The sequence below is a fragment of the Podarcis bocagei genome (genome assembly GCF_964188305.1).
Source record: "Podarcis bocagei genome assembly, chromosome: 5".
In the NCBI taxonomy this organism is placed as follows: Eukaryota; Metazoa; Chordata; class Lepidosauria; order Squamata; family Lacertidae; genus Podarcis; species Podarcis bocagei.
The window spans coordinates 58743534-58756328 of record NC_138129.1 but is presented as its reverse complement, the minus strand read 5'-3'; the positions used below and the strand labels follow the sequence as shown (position 1 = coordinate 58756328).

The window sequence follows — 12795 nt, the reverse complement described above, 5'->3', positions numbered from 1 at the left end:
GGTAGTGATAAAGCAGGATATCAAATCCAAACTCTTCTTCGTCTATATATCACAGGTGATACATTTGAGTGGTTTTAACTGTGGGCTGTAAGTAACATATGCCGTGACAACACACCTGAGCTAAATTGCCGTTTTCCCCTTATCATTGTTTAAGATTTAGTGTTTGGGGCTTTGGGAACACAGGTCTAAAACTCCCTTCCTAGAGATGGGCTCCTGGGAAACAGAGCTTAGAGATGCCCCCTACAGGTTGACAGACTAGGGTGTTGCAGGAGGATCATTCCGCTTGGTGGGCACCTATTGTATGTATTTTATTTTGAGGGGGGGCGCTTATTCAAAAGGGTAAAATTGTAAAATAGCAGGGTCCACTGTCAAAGGGTTCCTGACAAGTAATTCAGTTATAGAGAGTAGGCAGGTTGCAGATTTGTCTTTCACCAATTTTTGTACCCTCTATAATATTTTGTGGAGGGAGTAAGGGAGGAGTGTCCAAAGTATTAGTCAGCAGGATCAATGAATAATGGTCACTTTCAACTCTGTTACTAGGCAACAAGTTATTATGGGCCAAGCTATTATGAAAAAACTTGGTCTCTCTCTTCAAGGTGCTTGATTCTTTTAAGATTCTAATGGATCACATTCAAGCAAACTCTGTGTAATGTATGGAAGTTCGCAAACATCTGTTAAAATGATGTAGGAATCTCCTTTTATTCTGGTTCAGTCAACAAAAATTCTCCATTCCTTTCACCAGTGGTTATAAACTGACATATGCACTTCCTTTTCTGCGTCAAGTCACTTAATTCCAACAATATGGATTACAACTGAAGGAAATCTATGGATGCTTCCAGACAACAACAAACATATATTTTTTAAAGCCCTATATGAGCTCTAATTCACTGTTTGAGCATTACCTAGTTTCTATCCCATGGGAAGCCAACTTGGAGGCTTCCAGATGTTGTGAACTTCAATTCCCCTCAGTCACAGTTAGCATGACTAATGGTGAGGGATGAGGCAAGCTGTAGGCCTCAACATTCAGATGCCACCAGGTTGGTTACCTGTTCTATGTGAAGGGGAAGCAGCTCTTTCAGTGGCACCTACCCATCCCATGCTGAATCTGGAGAAACTTGGTGAAACTCACAACCCTTTCTAAGACTCTCTGTGTAAGTGGGGTGAAAGCCTTAAGTTGTTCTCAGATGTAGATGTGCACAGCTGAGAAAGCTTTTCCCAACATCTGCAAAGTTTCTGTTTCACCAGGCTTCTCAAGGCAAGCTGCAAAGATGATTGAAATCTTTTGTCAGTTTCAGTAATGATTTTTTTAAGGGTAGATGCCTCTGGAAATTGAGAGGGCCAGAAAGGTAGGAAACCAAAAACACATGCCATCAAGAACATCACCAACCACACCTCTGCTCTAACAATGCTACATTTCAGTTCACACCTAAGACGACTTTGCGGCAATTGAAAGGAAGTTGCTTATTATTATTATTTTTTTAAAAATAACAATAAATCAGCACATGCAAAATGCTGGATGACAACAGACAGAACACAGGAATGCAACAGTTTGGGATTAATGGGTCCAAATGTTTCCTTCCATTCAGAAAAGGGACTTTGGTCCAATAGGGGCTCCTGCTAACAGGATTCTTGTCCTCCAACTGTAGCCCCCCCCAATACTGTCTTCCTTTCTGTTTGAGCGGGTCCGCAATCCTCTCAAACCTCTCAAACAGGTTTTTTGGTTTTTTTAAATAATTGGCAGGGAAAATCTCATTTTCATTGAATAGAACTACAGTCACAGGATTCTTAGATCCATCCTAGTCTATGGATTCTCAGGGATAAATGAATGTGACTGGTGTGAGTGCAAGCAAATACAGATGGTGTCAATGTGCTCTTGTTTCCCAGCATAAAAACTGCATCTTAAAACCACACGCAGGTTAAGATCTATTATACCTATTCTGGGTTGCATTTCGTAAATGCTCTTGATGAACAAGTTCATGATAGGGTAGCTATTAGTAATATTTCTCTAGGAAATCCTAGAGTGCTGAGGTTATTTACCTACAGAGAGATCCGAATTGGTTCTTCAACACACCACGATCAATAAGTGACTTGAAATGGGAAATAAACCCCAGACCTTTGGTGTGTTTCCCCTGAGAAGAGAACCAGTTCCTTCTGGGTTAAATAATGGATTGAATGCAAAACCAAAAAATAAAATACAGTACAGTGGTACCTCGGGTTAAGGACTTAATTTGTTCCGGAGGTCCATTCTTAACCTGAAACTGCTCTTAAGCTGAAGCACCACTTTAGCTAATGGGGCCTCCCGCTGCCGCTGCGCCGCCAGAGCACAATTTCTGTTCTCATCCTGAAGCAAAGTTCTTAACCCGAGGTACTATTTCTGGGTTAGCGGAGTCTGTAACCTGAAGTGTATGTAACCTGAAACGTATGTAACTTGAGGTACCACTGTATTGTACTCGGAGGATGGAGCTAACTCATGTTGATGGAATTCATATTGACAATTTTTTAAAATTACATTTTCTTTTAGGAATGAGAAGAGTGAAAATAATGGTCCAAATGATAATCAGAGGTTCAAGAATTAGTGGGGTGTATGGGTGTGGGTGTAATCACAGTTCATCTTTTCTCTTCAGGATGATATTCCTCACAAGTTCAGTGACGTGAGGTTTTATTTCCTCAATAGTGACAGTAGAGTCCCAAGCCTTGACCGTCTTCCCATTTGGATCTACAAGGTATTTCCAGAAATTCCAGGTTGGCTCCTCACCAGTGGAATCTACATAGGAAGGGGAAATGACATATAATTTGATTATTATTCAGTTATAAAGAAAAAAGATACTAATGATGGATTTGATTGTCAAAATCAATGCAGAAGTTAAGCAAAATAAAAATGTAGGCTAAGCAAAATCTTAGGAAAAACTATGGGCACACCACACGTTTAAAGAACATCCAATCTACTTTCTTCTTATTATTTATTAAATTTGTATAGTGCCCTATGCCCATAGGTCACAGGGCAGTTCACAACATAAAATGACTATATATGTAAAAAACACAAAATACATAATAAAAATAAGAACAAAAACAAATCAATAATCCCCTCTTCCACAAACACATTTAAAAGGGCATCGTGTCAATCAGCCAAAGGCATGGTTAAAGAGGAATGTCTTCACCTGGCAGATGATGGTATATAATCAAGGTGCCGGCTGAACCTCCCTAGAGAGAGCATTCCACAAATGGGGAGCTGCTGCAGAAAAGGCCCTTTCTTGTGTTGCCACCCTCTGGACTTCTCGTGGAGGAGGCTCCTTAAGAAGGGCCCCAGAATATGATTTCAGGGTCCAGGTGGGTTTATATGGTGAGAGGCGGTCCTTAAGGTATTGTGGTTGTGAGCCATTTAAGGCTTTCTAGGTCAAAACCAGCACTTTGAATTAGCCCTGGAAACTAATTGGCAGCCAGTGCAGTTGAGCCAAGATCAGTGTAATATGATCAAACTGTCTTGCCCCTGTGAGCGTGTGATTTAAATCACATGGCTTCCAAAGCACATGATCCAACATCTTCAACAAACAATAGTTCCCAGGATTATTTGAGGGAAATCATGGATATGTATTAAATGTTTGGTGTTGATCTGCTATAAGGGCTTATCCACCCTTCCTCTTGTATTGCTGCTTCCCCCCAGAGAAAACCTTGTGGGACACGATGCTGAGGTTTAGTATTTTTATCCTTAATGCCCAAAACTTTATTTTCATTGACTGCTTCTGCGAATAATCAGGAGCTGGAGCATGCAAACCCTTTCTCTGGGTACAAGCTATCAGCCTTCTTCTAGGGAATCTCTGGATTTCTCTCATCCTGCTTTCTGTTGAGCTGAAGAGATCACTTAGCAATTCTTACAAGGGCTCCTTTCAGTCATTCTGCTTCTGGTAGAAGGCTAGAGGCAGGATGAGTTTCCTCATCTTATAACTCTCATTTTTGTAGGGGCGCTTTCAGACTGTCGCTATTCTTGGGTGAGATTCAGTCATATACCAACCAATTCAGGTTGCTCAGTTATAGTTGATTGAGAAGTCCTGTGCAATAAATCCACTTCCCCAAATGATTGGACTTTTTTGCAATAAGGAAAGTGATGGGGAAAGTGTGGGATGCAATGTTGTCTAACCTCCCTGCAAATAAATCAGGATAAATGTTCGATAAACAGTTGTTCATCCAGACACAGTCCAGGAGGCATAAGCTCCATCTGTTGCTTACATTCAAAAGACTGCACAAATGATATCTGGAAAAGTTTAAGTGGAACCTGTAGAGGAGGCCATCTACACTTTTCCAGGAACACACATCTGTGATTTGAATGTTTTTGTACTACTTTGATTTGAAGGACAAGGCAATTAAACCTCAACTGAATTCCTGTCATTCCTGTTGAGTTCCTGGGAGATAGAAAAAAGAAGATAGAACATAATCACAACAGATGCTCTAGAAAGAGATTGCCTTTTCACCATTTAACCTTGACTGCATTGAAGAACTGGCCCTTAGACCTTGCTGAATATTGCCAACCTCCCTGCCGCTCCCCCCCCCCCATCTGAAATGGCACCGCTCGCTATCATAAATCATCTACGACTTTGGGGGCAAAGCAGATTCAATGTCAGCCGCTTTAGAATGCCTGCTGTACTCACCAATTAAATATTTGAAGGCTGGATTTGCCCCGGTGCCCTTGACTGCTATCTTGCTGAACATGGGAAAGGTGACTCCATATGTTTTCCTGGCAAAACTCTCAATTTCTTTGTTGGTGCCTGGTTCTTGAAGTCCAAATTGATTACAAGGGAATGCCAGCACGTTAAAATGATATGAGCCAAGTTCTCTCTGCAGCTGTTGAAGGGCTTTGTAGTGGCTGTCTGTATATCCACACTCACTTGCAACATTGACAACTAAGGCTACCTAAAGGGAAAATAACAATGAGAAGGAGACATATTATTTTGTTCATTTATTAGATAGGTAGCTAGACAGGTGATAGATATAGATCCCTGCATTTAAAAAACAAACAAACCCCAGGGCAATTCATAACACTATAAATACATTGTCACTAAAATCCAAACATTAAAATACAGCAGCCAATATTTGCAGCAATGTCCACAGTAAGCCAGACCCAGCTTCAGACTTGGCATTAATGACCAGATAATGCCCAGGTAAACAAATGAACCTTCAGCAGGCATTGAAAACTCATCCCTGTTGATGCTTGCTTTGCTTCAGAGGGGAGGTGATTCCATAAGCTGGGTGCCACAACAGATAAGGCCCTCTCTCAGATTGCTGCAGTATTGATTTCAGCAGGAGAGCCTCTGCAGATCTCAGTGAACAGGTAGGTCCTTCACATAACCTGGCCTTGGCCTCCATGAATTTCTTTAATCCATTTGAGTTGGTGGCTATGGCTACCTCTTATAGGAACGAATTTCATAGTCTGATTACGTGCTGCATAAAGAAGAGCTTTTTTTTTTTTTACCTACAACATTCAGCTTCATTCAATGTCCACAAGTTATAGTGTTATGAGAGAGGAAGATAAACCTTTGTTGATCCACGTTCTCCATGTTGTGCACCATTTTATAAATATCTATCATGCCACTTCTTGCTTTCCTTTTTCTAAACTAAAAACTCCAAAATGCTGCAGGCTTTCTTCACAGGGGACTCACTCTATTCCCTTGGTCATTTTGCTTGTCCTTTTCTGAACCTTTTCAAACTCTATAATATCCTTTCTGAGGTGAGGTGGCCATAACGGTACACAGTATTCCAAACATTGTTGCACCATAGATTTATAGAACAGCATTACTACACCAGCAGTTTATTTTTAATTTCTTTCTTAACGATCCCCAGCAGAGAGTTTGCCTTTTCCACAGCTACTGCACACTGGGTCAACATCTTCACTGAGCCATCTACTACAACCCCAGAGAGGTCACGCAGTACAGTGGTACCTCAGGTTAAGTACTTAATTCGTTCCGGAGTTGAACCTGAAACTGTTCTTAACCTGAAGCACCACTTTAGCCTAATGGGGCCTCCTGCTGCTGCCGCACCGCCGGAGCATGATTTCTGGTCTCATCCTGAAGCAAAGTTCTTAACCTGAAGCACTATTTCTGGGTTAGCAGAGTCTGTAACCTGAAGCGTATGTAACCTGAAGCATATGTAACCCGAGGTACTACTGTAATGATTTTGTTGACTGCCTGATACATATTGTTAGACTAGAACCCCAGCCCTAGCTGCAGAAAATTCCCCATAGAGCATTCAGAAATTCCATGGATTCCATACATCTCAGGGGGCAGACCATTCTAATGGGTCCCTACCCCTGTAGGCGAATACTCCTGCCCTGGGACCAAACCTCACCAGGAAATGGTCTGAGAAGGACAACGGAATTTCTCCAGCCCTCCTTTTCCAGACCTATCTCTTTCATCTCCTGGGGCAAGAGGTATATTGAAGACATGCCCTGCTCTATGCATCAGGTCAATGACAAATAGAGACAGTTTCATGGTTGTTATGGAGGCCATGAAGTCCCAAGCAGGCCCACTTAAGGCGGCCTTGGCACAAATGTATGAGTTAATTAGCAGTAATGTAGTTGCACATTTTGAAGTGCAGGTCATCATGACACAGATTTCCCTCTATTTTCAATGTTCTGAAGAGGAAGGCATTAGCAGACTTGGGAACTGCCACATTTTTCCGAAGTATAAAATATATTTAAGGGGGGAGGGGAAAAACTAAAATAGACCAAAAGGTATCCTCAGTGGACATGGAATGATGGCTGACTATTGGCATGGGAGAACAGAAAACTGGATGAAGATTCGTGAACTGGACTGACTGGAGTACTCAGCAGTGCAAATTCTTGCTGCAGGACTCATGTGTATGCGTGTGCGCACACATGTGTGCAAGTAACATTCTCTCTCTGTGTGTCTCTCTCTCACACACACACTTATTTTCTCGTTCAGGCGACCAATGTGACATTGATAAATGTACTATTTACAATGAGATGTAGTTTCATCTCTGAAGCTAAGCAAATCTAGATCTGAACAACAGCTGAATTGAGAACTTCCTGAGAGTCCCATGTATGCTGATATCAGGTTCTTGGAGAGATCCACCTAGATACTTTGCTCCTTCATTGCCCCCCTGGTTTCCCCCCCCCCCGGTGCCGCCCTTGTTGTGACCCATGACTTCTTTGCAATAACTGCTTTTTACTCTCAGTGTGGTGCAATTTATTTATCTGCATGATATCAGGCCTCTTTGTTCTCTTTTAAAACTCACAAAAAATTCCAGAGCTTCTGTCTTTTCAGCCTAGCTTTGCTATCCCCAGACTGGGAGCATCTCTTCACAAAGGGCAGAGGGAGGGGACCTGTGGCCCTGCACATGTTGGACTCCAATTCCCGTAAGCCTAATCAATAGAGTCAATGGCTGGAGATGATGGGAGGGGACATCCAGAGGGCTACAGGTTCCACATCCATCACAGAGTTAGTTAGGAATGGCCTGCCAATATGAAGCCTTCTATAGTTGTGGCTACTGGCATTTATATCCCAACTTTCCTCCAAGGACAGGCATAGGCAAACTCCGGCCCTCCAGATGTTTGGGACTACAATTCCCATCACCCCAGCTGACAGGAGCAGTGGTCAGGAATGATGGGATTTGTAGTCCCAAACATTTGGAGGGGCGGAGTTTGCCTATGCCTGTCCAAGGGGCTTACGGTAGCGTACTACATGGTTTTCTTCTTCCACGTTTTATCCTCATAACAACTCTGTGAGGTAGGCTGAGAGACTGTGATTGGCCCTGTGAGCTTCATGGGTGAGTGGGGATTTGAACCCTGGTCTCCCAAGGGCAGAGTCCAACACTCAAACCACTACGCCACACTGGCTCTAGGCTTGTCAGTGAAGTCTGTGTCCAGATGGCCACAATATATCATTGCTTTCTAGGATCTGGGTACGGCCGACTACAATGCTGGATTAGGAGCATGAGAATGTTTTGTTTGGACATGCTGGTAAGGGCAGTGTGAATGCATAAACACTCGAGCCAGAAACAGGACTTTGTCAACACTGCCAGGTATTTTCAATAGTTTTTCTATAACAAGCTCTCGTGTATTTGCTGCCTTGGGTTGTGTGGGGGGGGGGAATAAGGGATATATAGTTTCTGAACACATTGTGGGCAGTGTCTGAATGCAAGTGTGGGAGTGAGTTTTGCAGAAACGCAATGTCCTATGCAAAACACTCTGTCCCTATATGATACATTTCCAGTTCAAATTAGCAGCTTCTTTATTTGTAATGCTGAACAATGTACTGTATATACATCCAGGGCAGAAAGGGAAATCCTAAGTTTTTCTCTGTGAGATGGATTGATTCTGTCCCTTAGAGCTCAGATTCTCAGAGCCCTAGGAGTTAGAGGGAGTTTCCAGTGGGATCATTCTTTGCAGTACCCATAATTTCCAGCATTAGTTTGTCCATTTAATTGAAAATTACCCATTTAGAGGAAAATCGGGTAATTAAAAAAAAAAATACTGTCACCAACAATCAATTTGTGATACCTCAGCAACCAAGATGCAAGATTAAATCCGTCTGGAAGCATCCTAAATTCAGGATATAATGGACCTTTTCTAGCTTCTGACAGCAGGTAAGAGCAAAAGCAATTATCTGCTGATATACCGGTACTTACAATATCAAAATTACTGTGAATCAAGTTTGCCATCTAGTGTCCACTGCAAGCACCTCACACTTTGCTCTTTCAGAAAGGGTGTGTGGGTGAAGAAAATAGAGAGCAATAGCTATGTGAGGATGAAACTAAAGCAATTAACTTGTATGTAGTACCAGTTGTTTATACCCAGAAAAGGGAAGAATTATACCTAAATACAATAGTTCAAGTTGTCAGAACATTGATGACCATATGTTCTGACCACCTAAACTGTTTCAGCATAGACAGAGGTGGGAAAGAGGGAAGTCTGGAGGAAATGATTTAGCTAACCTAGTCTAGTGCTCTTCAGATGTTTTGGACCACAATTCCCATCATCCCTAGCCAACAAAGCCTGACTGTGGTTGATAGTTGTTCAAACCATCTGGATGGCACCAGGTTGGCAAAGGCTGAACTACAGCCTGCAGTCTTGGAGAGTGTTAGAACAGGGTGTTTAAAAAAAAAAAAAAAAAAGTTAAGTATTGCAGAAAAAGATAGGCTTTTCAGCTTCCATTGCAGTTTTTTAAATATATATATATATATATTTAACGTCGCCTAGACACCCCAACTCTTACACGGGAAGACACCCGAAGACACCAAAACCTACATTCCTGTACCCGTGAAAATCTACGAAAGCAAATATATATATATATATATACATATATATATATATATGCAAATATACATTACTGCTTATGTTAAGCAGCACATTTCAAGAATATGAATTTAAGGGTTGAATCTAACATGTATCATACTCAGAGTAGCCACACCAAAATTAATGGGCATGACTAACTTAGCGTCATTAATTTCAGCGGGTTTATTCTGAGTAGAACCTAGTTCAGACCTTTAGAAAAAGAACATATATACTGTAGCATCTTTAATATCTGTAACAGATAAATTAAGTGCCTCTTCTTCAAGTAACCCTCCGCATCACATAACACCAATGTTAAAATTTAAAAGAGCAGCGGTAGTTTGACAGGGTTATAAAATGTCAAATTAGATGTTTCCTTTTTTTTTTTTATTAGAAAAACCTTTATTGCGTTACCTCAATTAAAAAAACATAAATACATCATCCATAAAAACAAACACAAAAGAAAAAGTATATCGAAAGAATTTAGAATACAAAACCAATTTCAAGTTCCCTACTACTTAGGTACACATATCTTATACAAATCAAATTCATTATCTGACTTCCCACCACCACGTCGAGAGCCATAACTCAACAATATATTCAGCAGTGTCTTCATCTAGTCGTAGTTCGTACCTCGCGGTTTTTATATCGTACCCACTGTAATTTTTACATTTCCCAAAGTCAACTCCATGTATGAGAGAAATTTATTCCAGTCGTTAATAAATTTATTATTTCTCTGTTGCCTGATCTTTTGAGTCATTATTGCTGTATCCATGTACTCAATTAATTTGTTCTGCCAGTCGCTGATCGTTGGGATATGAGATGTTTTCCAACTCTGTGCTAACAGTATCCTTGCGGATACTGTCGCATACTGAAAAAAAGTTTGGTCGTCTTTATTAATTTCTTCTCCTATCATTCCTAGAAGGAATGCCTCGGGCTTTTTTGGAAATGTATACCTTAGGACCTTTTTCAACTCATCATATACCAACCCCCAAAACCTTTTTATTTCTTCACAGGACCACCACATATGGAAGAAATCTCCCTCTTTCTTCCTACACTTCCAGCACGTCTTGTCCCCGGTTCTATACATTTTAACTAATTTTGTTGGTGTGATGTACCACCTGTACATCATTTTTTCCATATTCTCTCGGAATCTGACGCAAGCTGAGAATTTCATGTCTTTAGTCCATAGTTTTGTCCATCTTTCATATTCAATGGGGTGTCCTAGGTCTATGGCCCACTTAATCATAACAAAATTAGATGTTTCCTGTTGAATCCCTCTGTAGCGCTGGGCCTCTCCCTCCCACCGTTTTTTCTCCCACCCAGTTAAACAAAATGAAGTTTTCTTAAGAAGGCAGCGAACATATTGCAATGACAAACTGTAACTATTTTTAAAAGAGAGGAGGGAAACCCGCACGGATCCCGATGATGGTGCTTCAACAAGTGGCATCGCCAGAAAATAACGTAGGCGTTGCGATTCCGAGTGAATGAAAGGCGTCTTGCCTGCCTGCCACGTATACGCGGAATACTCTGTGGGAAAGGAACATCTCATGCAAGAACAAGCAGAAAAGGGACTTGACTGCAGCAAACTTCTGGTGCTTTAATAGAGATTATAGCAGAGCCGTGGGCGCCAATTCGCAGGCAACGCGCCCCAAACGAGACCGTTCCCAAACCGGTCAGGCCAGTTAAAAGATGAATTATCTCCCCCCGCACCGTCCGTCATGCAGACATGCAGATGTGACTCGCTGGTTAGCTGGGGCAGCAGCAGCAGAGGCAGCTCTCCTTGCAAACTTACCGAGCCTCTGTATTTGTCCAGGGAAACTAGCTTGCCCCTGATGTTCACCACTTTATAGGAGTAAAAACTGTCCTCTTTCGGCTCGGTGGCGGAAAATGCTAAGAAGAGCAACGCTCCTATGACGATCAGCATGGCTAAGGGGATAAGAAAAACTTTGGGGAAGGAGGGATCCGCTTTGTGCTCTACACTGCCCTCAGGGTCTAACATACTGCACACAAGCCCGGCACTGACGTCCTCCACCATCGCAAAGCACAGCCGGAAAGAAGCGTCGCCTGCTGCAAAAAGAAATTGCAACAGTTTTTTTCCCATTTCCGTGTAAAAGCAATCCACATCTTCTCTCTCTCTCTCCCTCTTTTTTCCCCCCAAGGGAATCTCCTAAACAGTTTATTAGTGATCTCGCCTATCAAATGCCTGATTTGAGATTTGCAGTTCACGCCTTTCGTTTTGCAAAGGGCTCTAAGGCTAATAGTCTCTTTTCAGACTAAAAAAAAACCCAAAAACTCCAGGCTAGTAATCTTTCTGGCCTTGTATACAAGACTGATACAATCTCTACACATAAATCCAATAAACCAAAGATGCATTTTAAGTGAACCATAAAATACCAAGCTAGAGAAAAAAGCTGTCATCATTATCCAGTTTGAGATATATATTTGAAAGTTGCTTTGACCATGACTGATGATTGGGGTGACCAGGAAGCACAGGTGTCTCTTGCTTCCGCCCCATGAGGCCACTACATCCAGCAGTGAAGAAGCCCTTTAGCACCACGGAGGGCATGGGGGTAGCCAGGGGGTGCAGGGAGGGGCAGATGCCTCCCTAAATCAAGTAAATAAGTAAAAATACCTAACTAACTGACCAATTGCATCACAGATAAATAGGTTCTGCCCCCCCCAACATAAAGCCTGCCACCTCCTAAAATAAATCCTGGCTATGGCCATGACTGAGGGTATTGCTTTTCTGCATTTAGCAGGAGATAAAAATAAAATGGAAAGTTTCCTATCCGCGTTCCTTTTTGTAAAAAGGCTGATTCCAAGAGGAAGAGGGTTTGTTATGCAAGAGCTTCAAATCAGCTTAAATTGTGTAACCTGAACCTGCCAGTAAGTGATTGAATCTCAGCAAGCAACAGTCTGGAAACAGCATTTGATCCTTGGACAGAAGCTGTCCTTGTATCTAGGGACACTGGGATTTCCTGTTTTATCCACATTCATGTTCCACCTACATCTAAAACCACTCTTAGTTTTATAAATGAAGCAGGCGGGATAAATATGTGTATGCAGGATTTATTTATTGCAATATTGATATGACTTTTATCCGTATTTTTTCAACCCCTAAAGCAGTTTGCAATAATAAAATATAATATATGATATATTTTAGAAAGTTCACCATGCATTTGGACACCTCTTTTAAGATATTGTAACCAAATTCTGCATCATGGTTCCTGAGATCAAGAAGTAAGTTTTAATCTATGTTTGGACACAACTGAGCACCATTTGAATAAAGATAGCAGACTGAACCTTTCAAAATAACTGATTTTAATCACTGGTTTTAACAACTGCTTTCAAAACTGCACTGATTTTTTGCGGGGTGGGGGTTAGAATTCCCTGTTTCTTTCTTGTTTTCTTTAGAAATAAAATGAAAGAGTGAGAATGTAGTGGAGTCACTGACCATGATAAATCCAACAGTGGTGCAGTGAGAGAATGTTGGACTTGAAGGAGAGCTGAAC

General features: G+C 41.6%; 2 protein-coding genes across 2 annotated transcripts in view; both read right to left on the bottom strand.

The window, feature by feature from the left end:
* Positions 1–12795, bottom strand: part of PRPF38A (pre-mRNA processing factor 38A) — a 178898-nt gene that overhangs the window by 123250 nt on the left and 42853 nt on the right. The gene's annotated exons all lie outside the window — the stretch shown is intronic.
* Positions 675–11345, bottom strand: GPX7 (glutathione peroxidase 7). Its single transcript, XM_081195599.1, has 3 exons — positions 11076–11345; positions 4644–4905; positions 675–2764 (listed from the first exon to the last, which is right to left on the bottom strand). Exons 1-3 carry the CDS (start codon positions 11316–11318, stop codon positions 2601–2603), a joined length of 669 nt encoding a protein of 222 aa, XP_081051725.1. The 5' UTR covers positions 11319–11345; the 3' UTR covers positions 675–2600.